This window comes from Acomys minous, assembly GCF_964271855.1.
Source record: "Acomys minous genome assembly, chromosome: 8".
NCBI classification, from domain to species: Eukaryota; Metazoa; Chordata; class Mammalia; order Rodentia; family Muridae; genus Acomys; species Acomys minous.
The window spans coordinates 2,521,265-2,547,476 of record NC_140489.1 but is presented as its reverse complement, the minus strand read 5'-3'; the positions used below and the strand labels follow the sequence as shown (position 1 = coordinate 2,547,476).

Below are 26,212 nucleotides of genomic sequence, written 5' to 3'. Positions count from 1 at the left end.
CCATCCCCTGTGGACCAGCCTGTGTCCTGCATCCCCAATGGACCAGCCTGTGTCCTCCATCCCCTGTGGACCAACCTGTGTCCTCCATCCCCAGTGGACCAGCCTGTGTCCTCCATCCCCGGTGGACCAGCCTGTGTCCTCCATCCCCAATGGACCAGCCTGTGTCCTGCATCCCCAATGGACCAGCCTGTGTCCTCCATCCCCTGTGGACCAACCTGTGTCCTCCATCCCCAGTGGACCAGCCTGTGTCCTCCATCCCCAGTGGACCAGCCTATGTACCTCCAGACACCACCAACCTGCAGTCACAGTAAAGCCACACAGTCAAGGAGACGATAAGTAAATAAAAATATAATGATGCTTACAAGTTTCTGCTGGGCACAGTGGTGCGTACCTTTAATCTTAGCCCTCAAGAGGCAAGGTCAGGAGGACCTCTGAGTGTTAGGCATGCACATCAGCGTGCAAAGAGTCACTTGCGCACCCATGTTGGTTGCCACACTGTTCAGAACAGGCAAGTTACAGAGCCTGCCTGGGTGCACAGCCACAGGTCAGTGGTAAGGAGATGTGATACAAGTTCAGGGGGCAGTGTTAGTCAGCGATAAAGGAGAATGAAGTCATGCTACCTGTAGGCACTGGAGAGCATCCTGGAAACCAGGTCACGCTCTGCAGAACCTAATGTTTTAAAAGGCATAAGCATGCGCCTAGAAGGGGAACTAATTGGGAAGAGTCAGAGTGTAGTGGGAAGGCAAGGAGAATAGAAGAGGGTGTTGGTGTGGATGTGTGTGTGGTGTGAATCAAGAGACCTCAGACACAGGCAGACAGACAGATGATAGGAAAACGCAGATGGCAACGAGCCCTGTAACTTTTCAGGATTATAAAAACTAATACTTTTTTTCTTTTAGAATTCCAAGTTTGGGGGCTGTAGAGGTGGCTCAGTAGGTAAGAGCATTTGCTGCGTGACACCTCGAGTTCAGGTTCCAGCCCCAACATAAAGAAGCCAGACGTGGCCGTGCGCATGCCTGTAACCCCAGCACTGGGGCAAGGCAGGAGGATGGCCAGAGCTTGACAGCCTTCAGGCTCAGTAGACGTCATCTTAAAATAACAAGGCAACGGGGGACAGGGCAGGACACATGACAACTTCCCCTGGTCTCTACACAGGAGCATGAGCCACCCCCACGCCCTTGCACACATGTCACACTCACACAAAGCTAGGTGGTGGTGTGCACTTAAGATCCTAGTAGTCACAGACTGAGGCAGGAGAATTGTAAGCTTGAAACAAACCTGATGGACACAGCAAGACTTTGCCCTAAGAAACCAAAAGTTAAAAAACAAACAAACAAACAAACTAAACTACCCAAAGATTTCAAGTTGTTTTTGAAGGAGCTCAGGGAAATGGTCCTGGTCCCCCAGACCCCTCACACCAAGGATTCAGGAAGATGAGCTTCCTGGGAAGAAGTGGGTAAAGGGGCAGAGGAGGGGAGGCCATCTTGCAGAAGGTGAATCCAGCCTGGCAGGGTGCCTGTGGGGTGGCTGATGTACCAGGACACCGTCATCAGCACATCTTGTGCTTTCCTGAAGAAATGCTCACCACGTGGGATGCTCGAATGAGTTCAGAGTTCCAAAAGAAGTCTGTAGAGCAAGGACATCTTAGGGCTGTCATAATGTCACCGTAGGCATGTGGGACCTGCCTTCCTCAGAGATCCTTGCAGGGTTGAGTTTACTTCCCAGAAAATATATTCCCATATCGAGCCTGCCTTCTGTAGGGAGATGTTTCCACGTGGCTGGCCATGTGAGGGGCTGATAACCAGATTGCTTCCTAAGACTCACTCATGAGTCAACAAAGCATTCTTGCAAGGAAGTGGGAGTGGAGAAGTGCTGTGAGTGTGCACAGCAAAGCATCCTCACAGAGAAGTGGTGTGAGTGTGCACAGCAAAGCATCCTCACAGAGAAGTGGTGTGAGTGTGCACAGCAAAGCATCCTCACAGAGAAGTGGTGTGAATGCACACAGCAAAGCATCCTCGCAGGGAAGTGGTGTGAATGTGCACAGCAAAGCATCCTCGCAGGGAAGTGGTGTGAGTGTGCACAGCAAAGCATCCTCACAGAGAAGTGGTGTGAATGCACACAGCAAAGCATCCTCGCAGGGAAGTGGTGTGAGTGTGTACAGCAAAGCATCCTCGCAGGGAAGTGGTGTGAGTGTGCACAGCAAAGCATCCTCGCAGGGAAGTGGTGTGAGTGCGCACAGCAAAGCATCCTCGCAGGGAAGTGGTGTGAGTGTGTACAGCAAAGCATCCTCGCAGGGAAGTGGTGTGAATGTGCACAGCAAAGCATCCTCACAGGGAAGTGGTGTGAGTGTGTACAGCAAAGCATCCTCGCAGGGAAGTGGGAGTGGGGAAGTGGTGTGAGTGTTCACGCAAAGGGCACTTGATTGCGTTCCCACTTGCTTTCTCTGAGCTGGGGACACCCCAGGGAATGAGTGGGTCTGTTCATCTCTGTTGAAGAAAAGCAAGTGGGGCAGAGGCCTTGGGTCCCCTTTCTCTTCACAATGACTAGCTCCTCTGAGCCTTTGTATAGTCCTGTCCCTAGAAACCCACCAAGCAAGACCCAAGGCTGGGCCCGTTTCACAGATGAAGGCAATAAAAGCCAGAGCTGATGTGAAATGGCAAAGTACAAAATGTTCCCACACAAGACCAACGGCTTCCAATCCGAGAGAACAGAAGACAGCTCCTGCACATCATCAAAGCGAAGGGATCTGCTGAGAGCCAAAGGGCCATGCCCTCTGCACGTGAACTTAAGGTGGAGAAGCCAAAGGCTTAGAGATGCAAAGCAGCCTGTGTCCATGCTGGAGAGGACAAGAGGCGAGCACAGGACAGGAGCTCCCAGAGCAGCCATCAGACAGACTAGGAACAGGGTGCAGGCTCAGGATGTGAGGCTGGGCTTGTACGGAGCCAGGCATGAGGAACAGGCCACGGTATGGAGTATGGAGCTGTCCTTCAGCCTGGCCCTGTGGGCCCCAAAGCACTGACATTGACAGTACTCGGCTCCTTCCTGCTCATGACAGGAAGTGCTGAAGGTGAGCTGGGAACCAGGTCAGTTAGACACGGAAACACACATGAGACCCCACTATGTACCCATGGCCAACATGCCACGATGCCCACCATCTTCCTTCTGGAAGGAGGGCCTTCAGGCACACGCTGAGTGAGGGGAATCCTCAGGGCCAGGACAGAACTGGATATTTATTCAGAATCGGATCATTTGCTCCTGTTTCTTTCCCCAGCGTTCAGTTACTCATCTGCGTGTGACAGCAATGTAGTGTTGCCATTCCAGAAGATGCAGGAATCAGTCCACTAGGGCAAAATTTCAGGGAGCAAACAGCACAAAAAAGATCTTGTCAGAATTACATCATAACTGCCAATTAGGGAAGTGGGTGTCCAGGCAGCTTGGGCACACACACAACTACTGTGTTCAAGAACTGTGACATTACATTGACTCAGGGTAGGGTTTCTCCTGAACATGACACTAGCTCCCAGGTGTCGGTGATAAGAACATTCTGGAAGGCATGGAGGAAGTCATGGGTCTTTGGCCTCAGATCCCAGACTGCTAGGGTTGAGGCTTAGGATAGAAGTGAAGGACTTGATCCTGGAGACCAAAAGGCCATGATGCATCGAAGGCCTTTCCTTGGCTTCAGGATGACTGCTCTTCCTGCACAGCTTGTGTGTGTGTGTGTGTGTGTGTGTGTGTGTGTGTGTGTGTGTGTGTGTGTTGGGGGGAGGTTCTCCTCCTTACCCTAGGCTAGCTGAGCATGTCCTAAGCCCCCTCGTACTTGTCACCTAGCACCGGTTCTGGTGACAGGCTGTTCTCTGGCTTCAGGGCTAGCAGTGAAGACTCCGGGCCCCACTGCTTTCCAAGAAGAAGCAGGCCACTCACCGCTTTCGGGTGGAGCATCCACAGCATTCGTTAAGGGCCTCAGGCAGCTTAGGAAGCTTATTTGCTTCAGGCCAAGCTCAGGCGGGAAGTGAGTGCTGGCCAGTACTCACGGAGAATGCGGGCAGAGCGGGGTTGTGGGGTGCAGGGTGCTGCGGGCTACTGCTGCCAGCTTCGCAGCTGCAGGCGCCCCATTAGCGAAGCCATTCCACACTGCCACCCACACTTCCCATGGGCATCTTGGGGGGAGGATGCAGGCTTCCTGCTGCTATGACAGAATGCTTTTGGACCCTCTCGTGGCCAGGGCAGTGATGGCAGCTCTTTATGGATGGCCAGTGTGCAATATAGGCAGAATATTGTTTGTGGTCTTCTTTACTCGGTGGTGGTAGTGTTGGGGGCAGTGTGTGTGTGTGTGTGTGTGTGTGTGTGCGCGCGCGTGCGCGCAAGTGGGTGTTATCTTGTTGTTTTGGTGGGCAAAAAGCAGGGATACTTTTCATTATTAAAAAGCATCTGAAGATAATCTGATTGGCCATATAAAGTGCTCCCTGCCCTCTGGTTTCTGGTCTTGTCTTTTCTGCCTTGGCTTTGGATGTGTAAAGAAAAATGTCATGGCTCAATCTCACCCGGACCCCAGTAAGACACGCAGAAAGACCTTGCTGTGGCTTATGCACATTACATGCCAGGTGCTCACTGGGGCAGACTTTTGTCTCCTGAGGGTGGGTGGCACACAAAGAAGCTGTGGAAGACATGTGAGCAAGAAGAGTGCAGTTGCCTGGGCTGGGTCACGATGCGCGTCTGGGGTGATACTCGGATCTGGCACATCTGACCTTCAGCCCTTCTTTATTGTTGTTTTAAAGATTATTTTCCACTCTTTGTAGATGTCTTAGTGAATGAAGTGGGTAAAACGGAATAAATAAGCATCCAATTAGTATTCACCGGCTGAAGTAAAAAAAAAAAAATCAACACCAAGACTGGAACTAACATCCTCACGAGTAACACTCACTAAGGGGAAGCTGGGAAGCCAGTATCTGGAACAGGACTCTAAAGTGTCACTCAGCCGGTGTTTTAGGGGTGCTGGTGACAGACTGGTTCATTCCAGATATACCTGGTATGGTGAACCAAGCTCAGAGGTATGTGCTGGGCCCTCTCAGTGCCTCCCATGCCTGTGACTTATAGGCACACTCAGCTAAGCTGAAAGACAGCTGTACTAGTCCAATAGTTTCACCTTGCTGTTCTCATACATAGATAAAATTAATGTGATTCATAAAATACAAGTATTGAAGCTTCATCTAATCACACAGCTCCACAAACATCAAGTATGAGTCTACTGCCCCGGGGTTTGGCTACCTTTGGGTGCTTAGCACTGCTCTGAATAAAGATGTCAGATTTCTTACTCTCAGGACGCTTGCACTCAATTTAGAGTGAATATCTAGAGAAATGTGCTCCAGAGTCAAGTGCTTTTATGAGCTTTACTGGGAGACCTGGTCTTTCGTGGGACTTTGATAGCTGTTGACACAAGGTTTTGCTGCTGAGGAGCACCCCTGTGGGCCAAGGAGGAGATCCAAAGAACAGCTCAGCCTCATCAGGACCCCCAGGGCTCTGTGTGATCTAATCAGAAGAAACAGGCAAGTGAATGGCAGGATGAGAGTTGGTCTGTGGCCGCATCCGTATGAACTACTGTGGTTTGTTGAACCAAAAGGCCGGCATTCCCTTCCTCACTGTATCCCTTTTGGTTGTCGGAAGGCAAGAGCGTTAGAGACAGCGTCCAGAGATGGAAAGGGTCCTGCCACAGTCCTGGAGCAAGAGAGGACTGCACAGAGATGATAATGATGACGCAGAGCCACTGGATCGTAGGGTGACATTAAGCATCATGGCCCCTGCACCCCCATCTATGAAACAAGACCAGTGATGGGTCCACCCCTCCAACCCCTTCTCTCCCCACATCCCGACCTCTCCACCACTTTCCCTTCCCCATTTCATGTGCTTTATCTGGAAACCCAGAGTCCACTTAGTGCTACCTGCGAGGACAGAAGAGCAGGACCATCTACTGGGACCACACGTAGTCTCTCGGGGATCACATTCCCAAAGAATGAACCTCACCATCCATTGTGAAGCCTCCTCAGCTTGGGGCGTGGCTTCGTGGGCCCTCCTCCATCCATGCTGGGAATCTGGCTGACTTGATCTTGCCCAGCTCTCTGCTGTGCATTCACGTGTGCAACAGACCTGGCCAGGCCTGGCAAACATGATTTCCCTGCAGGTGTGCATAACCTCTGACTCCTGGAATCTTTGCATGCCCTCTTCCACTTTGGTCACGTAGATTCTCCGTTTAAAGCCGAACGCATCACAGCCTCTTGTTCTCTGTTAACTATTCATGAGTCTGTGGTAGTTGCCATCTACTGCAAAAGCAACCCTCTCTCATGAGGGCTGAGAGATTGATCTAATCTATGGGTAGAAAGGTAAGAATTTAGGGGCAGATTACTAGAATTTCTGTCTCTCTCTCTCTCTCTCTCTCTCTCTCTCTCTCTCTCTCTCTCTCTCTCTCTTTCTCTCTCTCCAGACCTACTGTGATCTCTCTGAATGTGAGAACTCTTGCCTTCTGTTGATTCTGTAGTAAGCACTGAGTCTAGGATCCTACGCGTGCAAACAAGTCATCTGTCACTGAGCTAATATCCACAACCCACCGTTCACTGTTTAAAATTGACTCTCTTTTCATCCCCCCCCCCTCTAGTGGAAGCATATTGGGTGCTTTTGTTCACATCTCCTAAATCCTTTTCTTATCCCCACTCTTCATCTCTGCCTTGTGTTCACAGGAACTTCCATAAATCTATCTTCCAGTATGTGAGGCCTCTCTTCAGCAGTGTCTGCAATGTAGCCCACCCACTGTGTTTGTAATTTCAAGGGGTATGTTTTTGCTTGCAAGCTGATCAGTTCATTTTCACGCCTGCATGATGTGTTCCCAGTGTTGCTGGTTTCTACTTTCAGTGCCTCTGAAGGTGGCAAGCAAACGCACTGTGGGCTTGTTCTTAAGCTCCCAAGGCCCAACTCTCTGCTCTGGCCTGTTTGCCTCCACGCCTGGGCCACCTCTTGTCTCGCCATGTTCAGACTCATAGCTCCTCAGAGTGGCCTTAGACCTGAGGATTGTGTGTGGCCTTGGGCTAAAGTGACTACTTTGTGGGGTTTGGAGAGTGTGTTTGGCAAACACTGAAGACTGTCATGAAACCAGGGCCATTTTCTCCTTAGGTGCTCACCTGAGGGACCCAGGAGGCCCATGGTTTGGTTGATTTGAGCCTTGGTCATAGATAAGGCTCGTGGGTCAAATGCCTCAGCATTGCCGTCTCCATGGGCACAGATGCACTGTGTGCCTCTTCCCTGAGCGTTCAGGCCTCAAGGGCTTCTAGCTTATACAGAGTCTCTGGTCCCTTCCTTGCCTCCTGCAGGTAGTTTGGGTTTTTCCTGTTGTCTCTATAGACTAGTTTTAAATGGAGAAAATTGTCTTGCCCTGTCTCTCTCTCAAGGATTTGGGTGTCTTCGGGCCATGTGTCTCTGCAAGGGTTTCTTCTTTATTCTGTGTTCCTCGACATGGCCCTTGGTTTTATAAATGGGTAGCTGCCATTTTCCAGTGTCTTTAGGGTGTTAAAATGTCTCGTAGAGAAAGACACTCAAAGCTCTCTTGTTTTCCATGGCATTAGAAATGCTCTGTACAGGTTAAACAAAGGATGCAGTGGGAATGCTATTCTACATGAAATCTCCCATCCTACTGACAGCTGCATCTGAGAACCACCCTCGTGCCTTGTGTTCAGAAAACAGTCACCTTACACAGCTGTCCTCAAAGAAGCCAGGCAGTGCCAGGTGGGGTGACACAAGCCTTTAACCCCTGCATTTGGGAAGCATAAGCATGAAGATCTATGTGAGTCTGAGGCCAGCCTGGGCTACACAGAGAACCCAGGCCAGCCTGGGCTACACAGAGAACCCAGGCCAGCCTGGGCTACACAGAGAACCCAGGCCAGCCTGGGCTACACAGAGAATCCAGGCCAGCCTGGGCTACATAGAGAACCCAGACCAGCCTGGGCTACATAGAGAACCCAGGCCAGCCTGGGCTACACAGAGAACCCAGGCCAGCCTGGGCTACACAGAGAATCCAGGCCAGTCAAGGCTTACATATCAGACACTGCTTGTATTTTGAAAAGAAAAAGAAAAGGAAAAGGAGGAGGAGCCACAGCTCAGGCAGCAGGTGAGCTCACGGGGGAGCGGAGCGGGGAGCACCAGCTGCACAGAGCACTGGCCTGGGAGATATCCAGGTGGTATGAGCAGGAGGCCATTGGCAGCCCACTCTTGCTTCACCTGCCAAGCCTGGTGAATGTGTAGCCACTGACTTGGGCCCCCCACAATATGGCTGGCATTGAGCTGGGATAAGATTCAGAATATATGAAGGTCTTCACTTTAAATTTCACCCTAAGAGGTGTCTGGAATAACTGGGTGAGATGAGTGGGGGGCGGGGCTTCCGGACTGCAGCCCGTGCTCTGACTTCACTTCACCTGCCTTCTAGCCATTTTGCTTTTTAAGGAAGGTCTGGGGAGGTGCAGGAGACACAGCCAGACTCCTGGGCTCTGGTCCTCTGGCTGCTGAAGAACTGAGCACATGTGTCTGGGTTTTGTGTAATGTTGTCTTACTGGGTTCAGAGTCAGTTTCCTTGGCTGCTTATTATTTCTCACGAGCATATAGCCTGTTAGCTTTAGGAAGATAAAAATCAAAGCACTCTACTTCCAGCAGACCCGCTCAAAATCTCTGCAAATATTCTCTAACGTGTTAGAGGACCCAGTCTCCTGAACGCTCATGAAACAAAGCCCCTGCCTGTGTCACTGTCCTAGGTAACCTCGCTGCTCTGGCTGGAATTCTTTATTCTTCCTAAAAACTTCATCAGAAAATCGTAATGACTACATCACTGGCACAGAATATAAAAGGCTGCTGCTAAGAAAAGCCCTGCTGCTTTGTAACCACCAGGCTGCTGTGCGTTGCTAGGCAACCATCCCTCCTCTTCCCTCTTCCCAAAGGTTTCCCTGCTCTAACCACTGTCGTCATCTGCAGCAGAGCAGAAATGTCTCCTCTGGGCCTTCTTGCCCAGGGTTTTGGAATAGGAAGGCATTGGGTCTTCGAGAACGTCAGCTCCTGTCCTGTTTGAATTCTGTAAACCGTACAGTTGGTGTGAGGTGGGTGGAGGGGCTGGTTTAAACAAATGATTCTGCACAGCAGGGGTCCAGGAGGAGGCTCTTAAAGGCACCAGCACTGCCTGGCTCTCCAAATGGCTGCAGGGCCGAGGGCCACAGGCACCATGGTGGTACTCCACCAAGGGGCCCCAGCGTGTAGGGTGCAGTGGGTATTGTTTGCTGTGGAAACTGTGTTTCTTGCCCCCCCAGTAGACTTTGTTCCCCTGCTAAAAGGGTGGGCTTGGTTGTCAGAAGTGCACTTTCCCTAGTGCTTTTAAGCCCCTTATCCTCTGCCTTCCCCTTTAACCCTTTGCAGTACAGGATTGGTTTACTAGTAGAATTTTAAAAGATTTTAGAAGCATATTTGTTTACGTCAAAGGGATGTGGCGAAGACGGGAATCAAGTGGCTATTTCTTATTTAGTAAAGAATATTCTCTATATTAATACGAATTTTATGTTAGACAAAGATTTGTAATGAACCTTTTCATACTTCCTCCTGTGTTATAAAAGAGCAAGCAAAACCAGCTCTATCCAGCTTTTCTTTTCTGATCTGACAAGAAGGTGGTGTCTTTCTTCATAAAGGCTAGTATTGGTGTCTGCTGCGGTCAGACTTTGATTATCCAAACAGAATGAGCAGATTTGATAGTCCTAAGAGAGGACTCAAGGATAAGAGAAGAGTGTCTGTTTGTTCAGAATGACTGAGATTTCCCTCTTTGTCTTCCATGTAATTTCTTCTAAAATGTTCCATGTTTTCAATTTGTAGAGATAACTATATCTTTGGTACAGTACAGGAGCTTAGTAGTAATTATTTATTCAACAAATGGCTATTTTAGCACTTTCAAAAAGCAGAAGTCAGTAGAAATATAAAATTGGATTAAAATTCCTCCTGACTTGTTTTTAATCAGGGTAGCTGCAGACCGGCATTAAAAGCCGCCACTTTGTCAATTGTATGCTTTTTTTTTTCCTTTTAAACTGTCTGTATACCAAAATTACAAGGAGAGAAGAATACAAAAGATATTTGGTAAAGGCAGGCGGTCTGGGTAAATAACATTCCTTTCATTAGCGTATTTCCCTTATTAACTGTGTAATTAATTGTACATAGCTAAGGGAAGCCGTGGAAATTGAGTTTCGAGATGTATCAAAGCTGACTTTGGCTTCACACTTCCATACAATTTATCATTAATGAGGCCCGAGACGGACGCCCGCAATCTATAATTATTACTTACATTTGAATGACAAGCAAAGAATTTTATCAGCAGAGTTTTAAATGAAAAGGGATTAGCAGTTAATGTTGAAATTGTTAATCTTTCTTATGAAAATAATTTTGGTGAATATGTTTTAGTGCAAAGAGAGACTCGGGGAAAGCCTTCCCCATTAAAATGGCCATTTTCTGATACTCCATGTGAATTTGTCTACATTTGACAGCAGGGTGCAAATATTTTTGAGAGTGAATGAATATTTTATGGGGTACAGATCTGCTCATGCATTCTGGGAATGGATTATGCAATATTCCCACATACCCTGGCTAGGGTGAGTCTATACGCCAGCCAAGGAAAAAGGCTAAGGCTGAAAAAAAAAAAAGTAACAGATGTGAGAAGATTTTAAAAGAAATGAACATTTAATTGTTTAATATCACAGACATCTGCCTTTATCCCCTTCTTGTGGCTAATTGGATTGTAGATAATAAACAGAAAATACGGCTGGAAAAGATTGTTCTGTGAAAAGCTGGGGCCTATTGTCTGAGCTACTCTCCCATCTCCTGCCCCTCTCCTGAGTGGCCAAGGGAGGACCTCAGGTAGGGCTCTGAAGCATGTGATCAGCCTTTGACCACACAGAATCAGAAACCCTGTACCTGTCTCCTGGGGCTGGAACTGGGAGGAGCCTGCTCCTTTGTTGTTTAGGAAGTGCCAGGTCCTGTCAAGCAGGAAGTCTCTCAGGAAGGGGAGAGACTTATTTTACAGGGAGGCCTAAAAGTTCCACAGCCACTCCATTCTTGGTTGAATCAGTGGTACTGACTAAGGACTACAGCTGTATCCCAGTGTGGGTGGAGACTCCTGGGTAGGAGAGAAAGGGGGCTGCTCAGCTTTCCAAAGCTCAGGGGTCCTGGAGTGGCCAGTGCTCTCAGGCAAATGCACGCATGCTAGGCTTACCTGCTAGAGGGATGAATTGACAGGCCGGGTCCTTGCAGACCTGGAGCTCCCCTAGGTTCCTCACGAAGTGCTACAGCACCTCACACGCACGACAATGTGCAGGAATGATGTTTTCATTTCCTGAAAACTCTTCTTTCCCCCAAGTCTGCTGTCATCTCCATCTCAGTCTGAATATATCTTAGTGCCTGGGACCCCTCAGTGTCCTGTGTGTGACTCTTTCATAAAGTGTTCTGTGTCCTCTGGCAGCGCTGCAGAGGTGACTTAATGACTGGCCCCCCCCAGGTGGTCTGAGGGGCAGTGCACATGTCCCCACTTGCCAGGATTGGGACTGTCATGGCACACACCACATGTTGTGAGGCACGTTGGAGCTAAGCTCTATATGTGCACCAAGAATCACCTTATCTGTGGAAAGGCATAATATATCCAGTGCGCTGAGTCGCGGAGGCTGTTCTCACATCCCAAGGCCGGGATCAAGTCACCGGCTGTTAATTTGGGGTGCTACCCTGAGTTCACTTGCCATCAGTGAGGCTTCCTGCAGCTACGCAGAGCTGTGAACTAAATGTCCAAATGCTGGTCTATGTAAGGAAAAGCCTGAAGGACTTTGAGAAGCATCAAGGTCATTGATAGAATTTTTATGATTTCTTTTTTTCTCTCTCTCTCAAACTTTTGACTTCATTCCATTGAGGCCTTGTTAGGTGAAATCATCAGAATCGTTTCCTGCTGGGAGAGAGTTTAAACAACTCAAGTGTTCTGCAACCCACTGCTTGCAGAAACTTGAGGACATGGGGAGGGCAAGGAAGCACAGGATGGGGGCTTAAATGGACGAAAGTCTTCTTGTCTGCTCTGTCCCAGGGTGTGCAGCCATCCCCCCCCCACCCCCACACCGTCTTGCAAATCTCAGCCACTGCAATGTGCACAGAGGCAGCAGGAGCTCCAGCTTACGTAATCAGGCCAGCCGCCGTGTGCAGGACGACCTCTCAGGAGCACTGTCATCCGATGCCTCTGCTACTGCGGATGCTCCAGTGGCTTCCCCTTGCTCTTAAAATAAACTTCTGGCTCCTTGCCACAGCCAGTCTTCTGAATGACCAGGCTGGCAGCGCCACTGTCCTCCCCCTCCCCCATCCCTTCCACCATCTCCTCTCAGACTAGGACCTCTGCCGCCGCCGCCCCCTGCAGCATCACCCACCCTAGCATTTCTGTATCTCCCTATTTGTCCCGGAGCCACTCCAAAAACCACAAACCTAGCGCCTACCCCAATCCTACCCTCGCGTCTTTGACTTTGTGCCTTTGTCTCTCGGCAGTCACCGGAAATCATCCTGTTAATTGTGTTTATCCGTGTCCTGGGACTCTCGGCTAAGGGAAGCTACCCATCAGATCTGAGCCTTGAGGAGCTGAGGGTTGGGCCCCAGAACCTGTGCTGCTCACACTCACAGGACATGCTGATCAAACTAACTGAACAAGAGTAACCAACAGCCGATAAGGAGGGCAGAGGCAGCCGGAATAACCAGACTTAACTAGATACAGCTCCTGGGCTGCAGACCCAGCTTGCCAGACAAGCCACCTTCCTTGACTGTAAATATTAATAGCTCTGCATACCAGGAAAAGATAGTGTGATACCCTTAATTATCTCCCATTTATTACTCATCATTGTATTTTGCCAATGTTCATATAACCTTAACTTTTAAGAATTAAATGAGATAATGGGATTCGTAAAATTGTTCATTTAGCCATCTTTGGCCGCCTTTAAGAATAACAGCCTGGCTGTCATCCTCACCGACGCAGAACCACACCCCAACCTGTGACCCCCATCCCAGGCCCGACCTATGACCCCATCCTGTGCCACACGGTATACTAGCTATACCAAGTGGAAAAGTCCCGGAATGAAGCAGTCACAGCTTCACAAAGGAACAAGCCTCCCCTACTTGTTTTTAAGTAGGGAAAGGACAAAGTTAATTGATTCATTGGGCTTTATTAATCAGAACACTTCTGGGGAAGAACATGTTTGCTGATATTCTCTGTCTCGACTCCAGCTTTAAATGAAACGGCAGTTTTGTTTTTCTGTAAATCTGCAGTGGAAGCTGAAAGCCTACCGATGCTTCCTGTGCCTTTGGACATCAGGGGCATCTTTTGGAGCTCTGCAGAACTCTGTGTGGTACCCAAGGGGCTGGGGTGCAGCTCAGAGTCAATGTGCTGGCCTGGCCTGCACAAAGCCCATGCTCCGTCCACGGCATCTCAGGGACACGCAGCGAAGGTGACCCAGAATCTAGGTCATGCCCTTGGGCCATCTGGACATCCATAGCCGTTTCATCAGTGGGACTTTAATTCTTGTCTTTAGTCTGCACTGGGAATACCGGAAGCCAATACTGTGGAACAGTGACAGTTAGTAGTTCATTTTCTAATATTCTGAGTATTGTGCGATCGAGATGTAGCCGGTGTCCACGCCCTGCCCCACCACTCTGCAGACTCTGCATTCCATCCTCAACCACCCAGAGCACCTGGGACATGGCCACTTCATGTCCTGCTTGAAGCCACTCCCAAGCTACATGGGATGATGCAGACCATTGCCTGGAGCATCACTTGAGGACAGGGAGGACCGGGGAGATGGATGGGTCGGGATTTCCCTGTGTAGCACAGGCTAGCCTTAAAGTAGAGCGAGGACTGACAAGAGCTGTCCTCACCACACCTGGATACATCAAAAGGATTTTTTAAATAAAACAGATAATTTGGCAGTGTCTGTCACTTTAGACTGACATGCGCTGAACTTGCTATTTCTGCTCCGTGCTGGTCCCTCACCCTCACTGTCTGGTGAAGCCAGTTTTCGCTGTCTTAACTGAGAGTTGGCTGGGGACTTTCCCCCTGCACAGCTTTCAGCTTTGAGGTGTTTCCACCGCATCACGGATTTATGATTTTTTTTTTAATCCTTACAGTTTGATTGGTTTTGATAGGCAGGAGGTATATTTCTCAGCCACTTGAAAAATCCCACTGATAGCAGCTTCCCAAGGTCCCTGTTCAGAGATGGTGGGCTTGAGAAACAAAACACTCAGGAGACAAACTTGAAAAGTATCCTAGTCCGTGCTTATCTTTGGAGCCAGCTCTTAGCCACGTAAGAGGTTTCTGTTGGCCAGCTTCAGCTGCTTTGCCACTCCCCAGTCACCGTGGTAAGGGAAGCCTGGCATTTCGCTGTGGTTGCCTGTCAGAATGCCTTGCTCTTAAAAACATTTCACGAAAGCGATGTCTAAACTGCAGTAGGAAGAAAGAGCTCGTCAAGGGGCGTCTAGTCCTCTCCTCACTCCTTTGTATCCTTCTCAGGCGTTGTAAAGAGAATCCAAAGACTGAACCTCAGAGTGGTGCGCCTGTTTTTATCTCAGGGAGTCCTGCGTGGCATCATGGGTGCATATTTGCACCGTTAAGTGCCCTGTCTGATGGAACCCATGGCAGGACAAGTTCTACTTCACTACAAGACAGTCCACCTCAGCAAAAGTCAGGAGCAGCTCTCGGCAGGGCGGGTATTGGAGGAACGGGACAGGCAGGGAGCTCATTGGACCCTTGATGCACTTTGCTTCTTCATTTTTATAGTCCTTGGCTCCTGTTCCAAGCACTTTTCTAAACTAAAAAAACCACTGAAACTTTCCCCTCTGACCACGTAGCTGTGTCCCTCCTTGAGTTTCTCACATTTGTTTTGAATTTCTAGTTTTGAATATTTAGCCCACCTGCCACATTTTATTAACAGACAGCCCTTAGAACATGCCAGCTGCAGATCAACAGATCGCCGAACAGGCTTTACCTAAGCAAGCGTGTGGCACGCCCTACATTTTTGTATCCACGTACAGGAGGCAAAAGCAAGTCGCCACACCTGCTTTCTCCTGCGCCTGTTGTATCTTTTTTGCTGACCTTCAAATGCCTTATTTTTGAAATTCAAACACTTACCATGAATGTTTCCCTTTAATGTATTAATGAAGACAGCTGGCAGTGTTTATTTTTATAGGGAAAAAAGGTCATCAGTTTCCCCCAAATGGCATGGAAGCATTAGCCTCACTTGTGACTTTAAAACCAAACCTCACCGCCTTGACATGAGGAAGGAAAAGGTAAGTGGAACGCAATCTTCAAGGAAAGGTCTGACTGCAGCATCAGTAAATTAAAGGGCACTGTGCCTCCGTAATGGGCTCCCTGAGTGAAAACAGGAAGGGTTGGGAGCACAGCTTTCCCAGGACTAATTGCTCCAAACCAAGTGCTCCAAAACTCAGCTTTCAAAAATTGCTCCCCACCCCTCCCATCCCGAGGTGGGCAGACACTTGCTTTTTGCAGTGTCACTGTGAGAATGAGGCTTTGTGGGGAGGGAGGCTTCCCCTTCCTCCCGAGTCTGGTCCCGGAGGCCTCAGCTGATGCTGGTATCCATGTTCTTTGTGTGTCTTGAAATAATTCCAGGTCCTGGTGGACTTATTTCCGTGTTGCAAGGAGTGAGTTTATCGTCTTTGTACCACTCGATACTGCTAATAATTAGTCTTTTCTGAGTGTCTGCTTCTGTCACAGTGAGGGCAAAGAGCTGCCAAGGTGACACAGTTTCTGTGGCCTCTAACGGGCCAGGCTCCTGCTGACGCCCCTAGGCTCCACCCTGTTGCTAAGCTAGACTTCCTGGGTGCCAAGGTGGCTGCCGCCACGTGTGGGAAGAAGTACCACCAGCAGTCCTTAGGCCTGCCCCCAAAATTCACGTGGTCTCTGCAGGCCGCCTGGCCGCTGCTGCAGCCTTCCTTATGAGTGACAGACTTCCTCGCTGTCAAGTAGGAAACCCGCCCTGCCACCCCCCCCCCCCGCCCCAGTTCCACTGCCAACGTTGGCGTGTAGCCTGCAGCAGCATGATACTTATTTGTAGTGAAAAATGCATCAAGGGCATCCTAGGGGGTAGCAACATGCCAGAGGATGGATGGTCCTCCCGCGAAGACTGACTAGGACCAGTGGTCTTGAAGACTCTTGGTGAGCTTAGAATTAGGAAAATGCTGAGCTAAGGCCTTCTATACATGCACCCCTCCAATCCCAAAATCAGTCAAGACAGCTGAAAGGTGAAGATGTGCGGCCTAGCATCACGTAAGAGCCCGATCACCATGAAAACCAGCTTCCCTAACTAGTGTCTCTGACAAAACCTCCAAGTTGTAAGCACAAGCTCCTTAAGGTCGCAGTGGGGTCACATCTCCAGCTTGTCTATGTCTCTCCTTATCCAGAGCTTCCTAAATCTTCTATTTGGAAGCATCGGCAGAGTCCCCGGGATGGGATGGGCATGGGTACACTGGTGCATGTTGGTTTAAGACGGGAACGAGAGAGAGAGAGAGAGAGAGAGAGAGAGAGAGAGAGAGAGAGGCATTTAAAAGGAGGAGCACATGTCACGGAGAAGGGCTTTGGGTGCAGGAGGGTTTTGGAAGAGTTTCTGTGCTGTTGCTGTGTCTCAGATTAAAGTGCTGACCTTCAGTCGGGACTACAGCAGAATGCTGGGGCAAGAGCCACGCATTCACAGATGCTCTCCCCACCACACACCCCCCCCCCAGCTGCCTGAATGGGGGAGTCAGAGGAGAAGCTTAGAGTGAGACATTCTAAATAACTTAGGATGCTCCTCCTCCCCTCCCCCAAATGCTCCTAAGTGTCAGTGGATTTGGAAGGCGCCCACCACCATCAATACAAAATGCCATCTATAACAAAGCCTTGCAGGAATCCCGGTGGCCAGCAGACACTCTGTCCACAGTGGCTGAGATACCAGCATCCCCTGGGAAAGGTTGACTTCATGAAGAGTGGAGCTCAAAGCATGCAGAGAACCAATCAGGGTGTGTGTGGTACAGGAGGCTGGAGTCAGGGTGGAAGTCATTAGATGGGGGTAGATCCCAGATCCTAGGACAAGAAGGCCGTGGGGAGACAGCAGGGCTCAGAACCCAGGACAGGAAGGTCCAAGATCATAGGGTAAGAGGGTCATAGGAGGTGATTACATGTTACAGGGTCATAGGTCAGTGTCCTAGGTAGGTTACTTTCACTGTGATGAAACACCTTGGCCAAAGCAACTTGGGGAGAAAACGGTTTATTTCAGTTTATACTTCCAGATAACAGTTCAAGGGAAGTTAGAACAGAAACTCAAACAGGGCAGGAACCTGGAGGCAGGAGCTGATGCAGAGGCCACAGAGGGGTGCTGCTTAGTGCCTGGCCCCACATGGCTTCCTCAGCCTGTTTGCTTGCTTTCTTTCATTCTTTCTATTTTTCAAGACAGGGTTTCTCTGTGTAGTTTGGCTGTCCTGGACTCACTTTGTAGACCAGGCTGGCCTTGAATTCACAGATTTCTGCCTGTCTCTCCCTTCCAGAGTGCTGGGATTAAAGGCATGCACCACCACACCCACCTGCTTTCTTATAGAAGCCAGGACTACGAGCCCAGGGATAACACCACAGGGGGAAAAAAAAAGAGAAATGGGTTGGGTCGGTCCCCATCAGTCACTAACAAAATGCTTAACAGGCCTGTAGCCTGATCTTACGGAGGCATTTTCTCAATTGAGACTCCCTCCTCTTACGACTCTAGCTTTCGTCAAGTTGATATAGAATTAGCCAGTACGGACAGTAAGGGATGCTATGGCAGGGGCTGATGGCAGGTCCCAGTCAGACTGGAGAATGCAGAACTGTTTTGATTTTGGTTTTGTTTTTTTGTTTTTTGTTTTCTGTTTTTGGAGCTGGCCTCCATCTCTGCATGGATCCTTTACAGCACAGAAACAGATCACAGGGAAGAGAGTCAGAGCTGTGGTCTGATGGGATGGAAATCACCAAGCTGGAGAAGGGGAGGTTGATCAACAGACAGTGTTAACCCACCCTTGATGATTTAAAAAAAAAAAAAAACCAGATTACACTTTACAGAAATATCATGGACAGCCCAGATCCACTCTCTCTTTTTTTTTTCCTCCTTTATTAATTTATTCTTGTTACATCTCAATGGTTATCCCATCCCTTGTATCCTCCCATTCTTCCCTCCCTCCCATTTTCCCCTTATTCCCCTCCTCTATGACTGTTCCTGAGGGGGATTACCTCCCCCTGTATATGTTCATAGGGTATCAAGTCTCTTCTTGGTAACCTGCTGTCCTTCCTCTGAGTGCCACCAGGTCTCCCCCTCCAGGGGACATGGTCAAAGGTGAGGCACCAGAGTATGTGAGAAAGTCATATCCCACTGTCCACTCTACTGTGGAGAATGTTCTGTCCATTGGCTAGATCTGGGTAGGGGTTTAAGATTTACCGCCTGTATTGTCCTTGGCTGGTGCCTTAGTTTGAGCAGGACCCCTGGGCCCAAATCTGCCTATCATAATGTTCTAAGTGTTAGCTACCTGCAGTCATCTGTGGCCTGAGAATATGACATAGAAATCAAGTCACTGGTAAGTTTTAAATGCATGCCCTTCTGAGTACTGTGATGAGATCGCCAGCCTTCCCACTCCACCCTGGGCAAACCCCACTCATGTGCAGTGTGTCCTCTGTGGACATGCTGCCCACCTGTTAGCTGCCTTCTTAATATCAAATCAGCTGCCACAGTACCATGGTGTTGTGTTCTCGTAAGTAAGCATCATCCTACTGAGTGGTAGCCCAGAGCACAAGACTGATGCTGACAACGTGAACATGTCAAAAGAAGCCATAACATGTCCTTTAAGTGAAAAGGTTAAATTTCTCAAAGAAAGAAATCAAGCTTTAGAGTTACAACTAAGATCTGACTTGTTAATACTAAGTTGCTGCTGTTAAAATCTCACTGGGCTTAATTTACAAAGCTAATTTGTCATAGGATTATTTTAAGGAGTAGCATTCTATACAGAGAGCCCTGTGAGATTCAGACTCAGGCACCCACTGGGGTGTTGGAAAGTGTCCCCTCCAGGAAAGGGGGGGACTCTCACACTGATTTGGGAAGAGGGAGCTGGAAAGTGGGTGTAGTGACACAAAGTCTATGAGGAGGCTGTAACCATAGCTAGGGAAAAGGTCAGCAGTGGGCCCTGAGACCAGGTATAAGCTTTGGGGGTTGGGGGAACCCCCCGCTCAGATCTCTAGGATCTGGTCTCCCCTGCATGGAAGATCAAACTTGGTATGGGCATCTTTTCATTTTAAAAAGGAAAATTCTATAATGTTGTGAGTGTTCAAAGTCTAAACTATATCCGTCAACACTAAAGAAAACAAAACCAAAAAACAAAAATGAAATCAAACAAGACCCCAAGCCTGCCCCCACCCCAGGTACCAGGAAGAAGAGAGTTTATCAGACTTACAGTTTCTTTGGTGTTTGCGTCTGTGTATGTTTTGTTTCATTCTGTCTATGTTTCTATTCATTTCTTTATGCATTACTTATGTAACCAAAAATTTACAATAAAACCCCCTGGGATTAGGGAGATGATGTAGGCGAACAGCTTGCCAGGTGAGCATGGGGAACAGAGTTTGAATGCCAGCAGCCACATAAAAGCCAGGCAAGGGGGCATGTACCAGTGGTCCATGTGCTGGATACAGGAGGATCCCTGGATCTCACTGGCCACCCCATCTAGCTGGATTAGTGAGCTCGAGATTCAGTGAGGAGAGACTGTCTAAAAAACTAGAGTGGACAGTGACTAACGGAGACCCTGGACTCTAACCCTCCACATGCATGCACACTCACACGTGAACATGTACACACACACTAAAACCAAAACGTCTCCCACCACCCACCCAGTCCTCATACCTGCATTTATAGCTCCCAGGCCACACAGGGAAACCCTGTCTTGAAAAACCAACCAACCAACAAACAAGGTGTTTAAATGACCTTTTTAAACACTCAGAGCTAAGTTCCCACTACAGAGTAAGTGTAAATATGGTCGGATTGCCAGCTCTTTGTGCTGGCAGCCAGAAGCTGCCTGCTGTGAGGGCACTGCTCAGTGTCTCTGGCTTCTTATTGCTCCCCCTGAAAGAGGAGGTCGCAGGGCGGAACTCATGGGGCAATTCTTGGTTTTATGTTCATTGATTAAGATGTATCATTTCACTAGAAAGGCCGAGCCTCCCACACACACTCTTACCACAAGCCACAAAAGACAAAGAGAGACTTCATATTTATTACTGCAACATAAGGGGGAGAAGTTTGTTTGGTGAACAGTTTGAGGATGCAGTCTACCAGGGTGGCAGCTGGAGGGGCCGGAGTGTGTGCGGGCTGCTTGCTCACATCTCAGAGGACCATGGAGGAGACAGGAGTGCCATCACTTAGCTCCCCTCCTCCTTTTTGTCAGTCTGGAACCAGGCCCATGGGTGGTGCCACCCATCGCAAGGCGAGTCTTTCTTTCCCATAGACACACCTCTTCGGTGACTACATCCAGCCAAGGTGACAATGAAGGTAAACCACCACAGCCTAGAGTATGGCTGGGAGGGAGGTGCGACTGTCGTCACTTTCATTATAGGACAATGCTGATTAGGTGGAGATGTACAGGGCCTGACACAGTCTGACGAGCAGCGTGTGCTGAGATAATGAAGAACTGACCTCAGTTTCATTATAAACAAGTTCATCCATAAATGATTTAATTCTAGAGAGGAACATGACAGTGTCAAGGTCTACGTCTTCCCTTTCTCCCCCCACCCAAGCTGATGCCCAGAGGAACGCAGACGTTCCTCAACTGAGAACTCACTATGACTCCATGTGAAGTTATGTATGCACCAGGTGAGGCTGATGGCTCACAGGAGCAGGACTCTCATGGTGTATCTCATGGTACCTGGGACCAGGGCCTGTCACAGAAGCCCTTGCTTTGCCACCAAGAGGCCTCTGCTCATAATGGGTTTCCTGAAAGGAATGGGTTTTCTAAAGGAGAGCCAGGGCAGCCTCTGGCCACAGCGATCCTGCTGCTAATCTGTGGTAAGCGGTTTGAGCCGCCAAGCCCACACACCAGCTGCGACTGCTGCTCAGTCCCTGCGGTGACTCAGTGGTGCTGCCAGAATCAGAACTTCACAAAACCGAGGAAGCGTTACTACATGCTAAGATGTCAGTCTGTCTTAAGGAGCTAGTGTGACGGGCCAGCAAGATGGCTCAGCAGGTCAGAGACCCTGCCATGCAAGCCTGATGACCTGAGTTCAGTTCCTGGATCTCACACTGGAGGGAGAGAGAGCCGACTCCCAAAGGTTGTCCTGTGACCTCCACGTACATACTCTGAAATACTCACACATTAATTGTATACCTTTCATGTTCCTCAGCGGTCATTTCTATTCCTGCATGTGCGTGTATTTGCACATGTGTACACATTTACATATATGTGTTCATGTGTGTATTTGCGTGGTATGCATGCATGTGTGTACATGTGAGTGTAGATGGTGTGGGGCTTCTTTACTTCCCACCTTATATGTTGAGGCATGGCCTCTGGATGAACCTTGCCAGTTTTTCTAGACTAGATCTGGCCAGCAAGTCCCCAGCAAGCCCTGCTTGCCTCCTGCTTTTAGGGCTATAGGTCCACACCTCCGTGCCCTGTTTTCCATGGACGCCGGGATCAAACTCAGGCCCCTCGTGCTTCTGTAGCAAGCTCGTTCCCAGCAAGCCGCTTCCCCAGTCACAATTACCTCCAAGGAGGGTGGTTGCAGCTCCATTTTCTAGATAGTGGTCCTCAACTTTCCTAATGCTGCAACCCTTTAACACAGAGACCCCAACCATCAAGTTATTTTGTTGCTACTTCATAACTATAATTTTCTACTGAGATGAATCATAATGTAAATATCGGGTAGGCAGGAGGCAGGGTACCTGATATGTGATTCCTAAAGGCGTCATGGCCCACAAGTTGAGAGCCACTGCTCTAGATGGGAGCCCTTTTAATTTTGCCCAGTTTTTTGTCTCTCTATCCCATGGGTTCTGGGTCCATGCTGGAGGGGCCTGAGGTCCAGCATTGAGTGGGAAAGGTAGACAGATTATTAGCCTGTTGAGATTTAAGGCATAGCCAGTTGCATCGGGATCCTTCTGTGCAGACTGCCTCAGCACCCACCACCATCAGGCCTGTCACCTCACAGGTAGGCCCAGAGGGTCTTTAAGACCCCTAGAGTAGTTTTTGTGTTTGTTTGTGTGTTTGTTTTTTGGTGTGTGTGTGTGTGTGTGTGTGTGTGTGTGTGTGTGTGTGTGTCTGGTGCTCACTGACTTCCAGGGCACAGGCCCATAGCGAGATGGCACAGCTAACCTCAAGGGGGACCCTGGTTTGCCTCCTGTCAAATCTTCAGGGAACGGCTGAGTGAGGTTCCTTCCATCCAGAGTCACCAGGGACAGAAGTGCGCTCCTCTGCCTTCTACATGCCTGTCACTCAGAGTAGGTGTTCGGCATAAGGATTGGCTGAGAGGACCGTTCTGGACCTTTCAACACTTGGGGGTCAGTGAGTGGAAGGTGTGCATGGAAGCAATCAGTAGAAGTAGTAGGAAGGGTGTGAGCCCGTGGCTGGCTACTTATGCTAAGAGGCCATGTGTGTGCAGGCATGCGCATATGTCCACATCTTTTTTTCCCCTATGTGTAGACACACTTCAAAACCTATGTCTACATACGGCATGGAGCAGATTGGAACCCCATAAATAGGGCTGGAGATACAGCTCAGTGGTAGAGCACTTGCCTAGTGAGAAAGAAAAGAAAGGGGAAGGGAAGATGGATGGGAGGAGGAGACAAAGGCTGAGGTAAACTGGACAACACTGTGGAGGAAAAGGACCACTGCATCCTGCAGAGATCACGACTCAGCTGGGTTTGGCCATCCAAGCATCTTGTTAAAGCTCACATTTCTGTAGTGAGTGGGTTGGTGAGCTGTGTGAGCCACACAGTGTCTGGGTGGCAGGAAGTGGTCAGAGACCTTTATATAAGGCCCCGGTAGTAATGCATGCTCGCCGGCAGGTTCTGGGAGAACAGCCTGAAAGAACCCAGGATCAAGCTCTCCTTCCTCTGGTTTGTGTTTCGGTTCATTCCAGAGACGTTCGATTTCAGCACAGGTCTTAGTAGCTCCAGGTGCAAATGGCTAAGCAAAGTTCCAACTCTGATTTAAAAAAAATAAGTTCTGCGTAGAGCCCCGTGAGAGAACAAGAGGCAGGCCCACAGCAGTGGGTCTGAGTTCCCTGGCTCTAGACTGACCCACAAGGAGCCAGTCCTCCTGAGATGCCTACACATGACAAACATGTTTCCACTTGTACCGTGTCTGTGCCCATTCGGCTGGTAGCATGGCCTGAGGACACTGTAGCTCCTCATTAAATAGGAATCTGTGTGCACTAAGCGACACCCCCTGGGGTCAGCAGAAAAGGTGTCTTTCCCTCCCTGAGCCCCTGAGAAAGCTGAGGGTTCTCTCTTCTGTCCGCAGCACCTGTGAAGGCTGTGCTTCCGGTTCAGCTCCACCCAGAGGCTTTTCCATCGGGGACCCTGTCTGGGTACAAAGTGGGGTTTGAGCAGCTCACTCGCTGCTTCTGCTTCTTCTTCTTCTTCTTCTTCTTCTTCTTCTTCTTCTTCTTCTTCTTCTTCTTCTTCTTCTTCTTCCTCTTCCTCTTCCTCTTCTTCTCCTCCTCCTTCTCCTCCTCTTGCTCCTCCTCCTCCTCCTCCTCTTGCTCCTCCTCCTCCTCCTCCTCCTCCTCCTCTTTGGTAAATAACTCCAGTGATTACTGATGAAGAACCAATGGTCCTCTGAGGAAGGGGAGACAATGGAGACTTACCAGACAGGGTGCCCCTCAGAGAGATGCACCTCTGCCCCAGGTTCCTTGGTAGCTATGTCTAGTCTTGCGTGCTAAGGATGCACCACTGTTTTCTCCTGTAGCTTCATCTGACTCGCGCCTTTCTCTTCCTTGATATGAGGAGGGCTGTTCTCGGGGACCCCAGCTGCCCTTCCTCGTGAGCTTCCCGTGGCTCCCGCATGTCTCTAGTTAGACGTGTGGATGCCTCCTTATCCTGCTCCTCCTTTGAGCCAGTTCTCCTTGCTCCTCAGTACAGCCACCATGCTGACCTGGCCTCTGCGTCCTATGTCTGCCCCTGCCCACTGCAGGTAAACACTGCACCCCTATAGCTGACCCTTTTCACCAGTTGGACACATTTTCTTTCTAGTTTTGTCTGGCTGGCTAAAGGTAGCCTAGCAGGGAGCTACCTGTCTCTGCTACCCTTGCTCAAGTGCACTTCACAACTCCAGTCTCAGGGCTGAAGCTCCATCCCCAGGTGGGGAAATCACACACACACACACACACACACACACACACACACACACACACACCTTGAGCCCAAAACAAAAACTGGAATAAGTGCTGTGCTTGGTGCTTCCCAGAGGTAGCATGGCCCAGTCCCAGATCCCATGCTTTGTTTGTTTGGTTTGGTTTTTTTTTTTTTTTTTTTTTTTTTTTGGTTTTTTTGTTTTGTTTTGTTTTGTTTTGAGACAGGGTTTCTCTGTGTAGCCTTGGCTGTCCTGGACTCACTTTGTAGACCAGGCTGGCCTTGAACTCACAGCGATCCACCTGCCTCTGCCTCCTGAGTGCTGGGGTTACAGGCGTGCGCCACCGTGCCTGGCCCCTAACTTTGTGTGTCCCTTTCAGGCCTACATGGAAGACCATCTGAAGAACAAGAACCGGCTGGAGAAGGAGTGGGAGGCGCTGTGCGCCTACCAAGCGGAGCCCAACAGCTCGCTCGTGGCCCAGAGGGAGGAAAATGCATCCAAGAACCGTTCCCTGGCGGTGCTGACATGTATGTACCTAGCCTGGGTGACATAGCATGGGGAGAGGAGGGGAAGGGACACCTGGCTGTGATTTACTCTGTCCACCATCACGGTCTGCAGAGCCCCTCAGCTCTTCTCCATCTCTGTCTGTAGACCTGAGCCCCTACTGAAGATTGGTGCCTTGTCTCCCCCTGACGGCTGTCCTGTCTCCCTCTTTGGTAGAGCCCCAAGAATGCCAGTTGGGGGGGTCACAGGAACCACAGTGGAACCGACTGTTGGCTCTAGCATAGGAAACCTATGAGACCCTAGGTCTGAGAGCATGTGGAACCATGGGGGAATGGGCATGGTGATTAACACAGCGTGGTGTATCCCAGCTCAGCATTAACAGTGGTCGCTGCTGTTACTGGTACAATATTGCCACAGACGTTGATGGCTTCACTCCAGCTGGGTGTCTCTGTTGTCCTGGAGCCACTGCAATGGGGAAGGACTCGGTTTCCTATGGTGTAGGCAAGATATACTAGGTGGGCATGCGAGCTACGGAACCCTGGTGTAGGAACGGGGTCTGTACACAGCACCTGGGCCTCTTCCACTTCACTGGCCATGGGTATCCACAGGTCCTAGGGAAATGTTGGACCTTGACTAACATATGAACCCATGCAAGGAAGGCCTCAGTGACCAAAGCCGGCCATATAAATGGACACTCAGTAAACATCGGTCCGTTGAAGGACGGTAGATGCATGTGAAAAACTCAGCCATTCTTCCACCTCAAGGCAAAAGGTACTTGTTCCTATTTCAGAAGTAATAAAATGAGCTCTGCTAGCCCAGTGTTGAGAGCATACAGGATGAGGACCCACGCTAAGATGGTAGAGCATGCCTTGTCACTGAGCCCCACCAGGGCTTTGCAGGCTCCAGGCCAGGAGCATCCAGGGACTCTCACCCAAACAGCAGAACACCTTAGCATCCCGTCCAGTCAGACCACCGTGGCTTCTCCTTAGAATAAATGTAGGAGTTTCCCCGAGTTTCAAGGCCAGAAGCTATGTGCTAAAGTCATGCGGAGCAGCAAGCCTTCAGAATCTGGGTCACCCTCCTACGTGTCGACATTTGCCCGAGAGAAGCTGATATTCCACTTTCTGCTTTCGCGGGGGTCCGAACGTGTTCTCCGTAGACAGCTATGATCAGAAACCGCCGTAACTTACAGGCTTTATATCCGGAAGGAAACCAAAATGAAACATGTCCAATGGACAGCCAGGCTTTATTAAACACCAGCATGTCAGAGACTGTTGACGGTGTTGAGATGCCTGAGTACCAA

General features: G+C 49.5%; 1 protein-coding gene across 2 annotated transcripts in view; it reads left to right on the top strand.

The window, feature by feature from the left end:
* Window positions 1-26,212, top strand: part of PTPRN2 (protein tyrosine phosphatase receptor type N2) — a 705,670-nt gene that overhangs the window by 613,418 nt on the left and 66,040 nt on the right. For both annotated transcript variants that reach the window (XM_084793869.1, XM_084793868.1), the window contains exon 15: window positions 24,785-24,932. In XM_084793869.1, coding sequence (XP_084649995.1) covers window positions 24,785-24,932 — 148 coding nt within the window. The remainder of the gene's footprint in view (window positions 1-24,784; window positions 24,933-26,212) is intronic.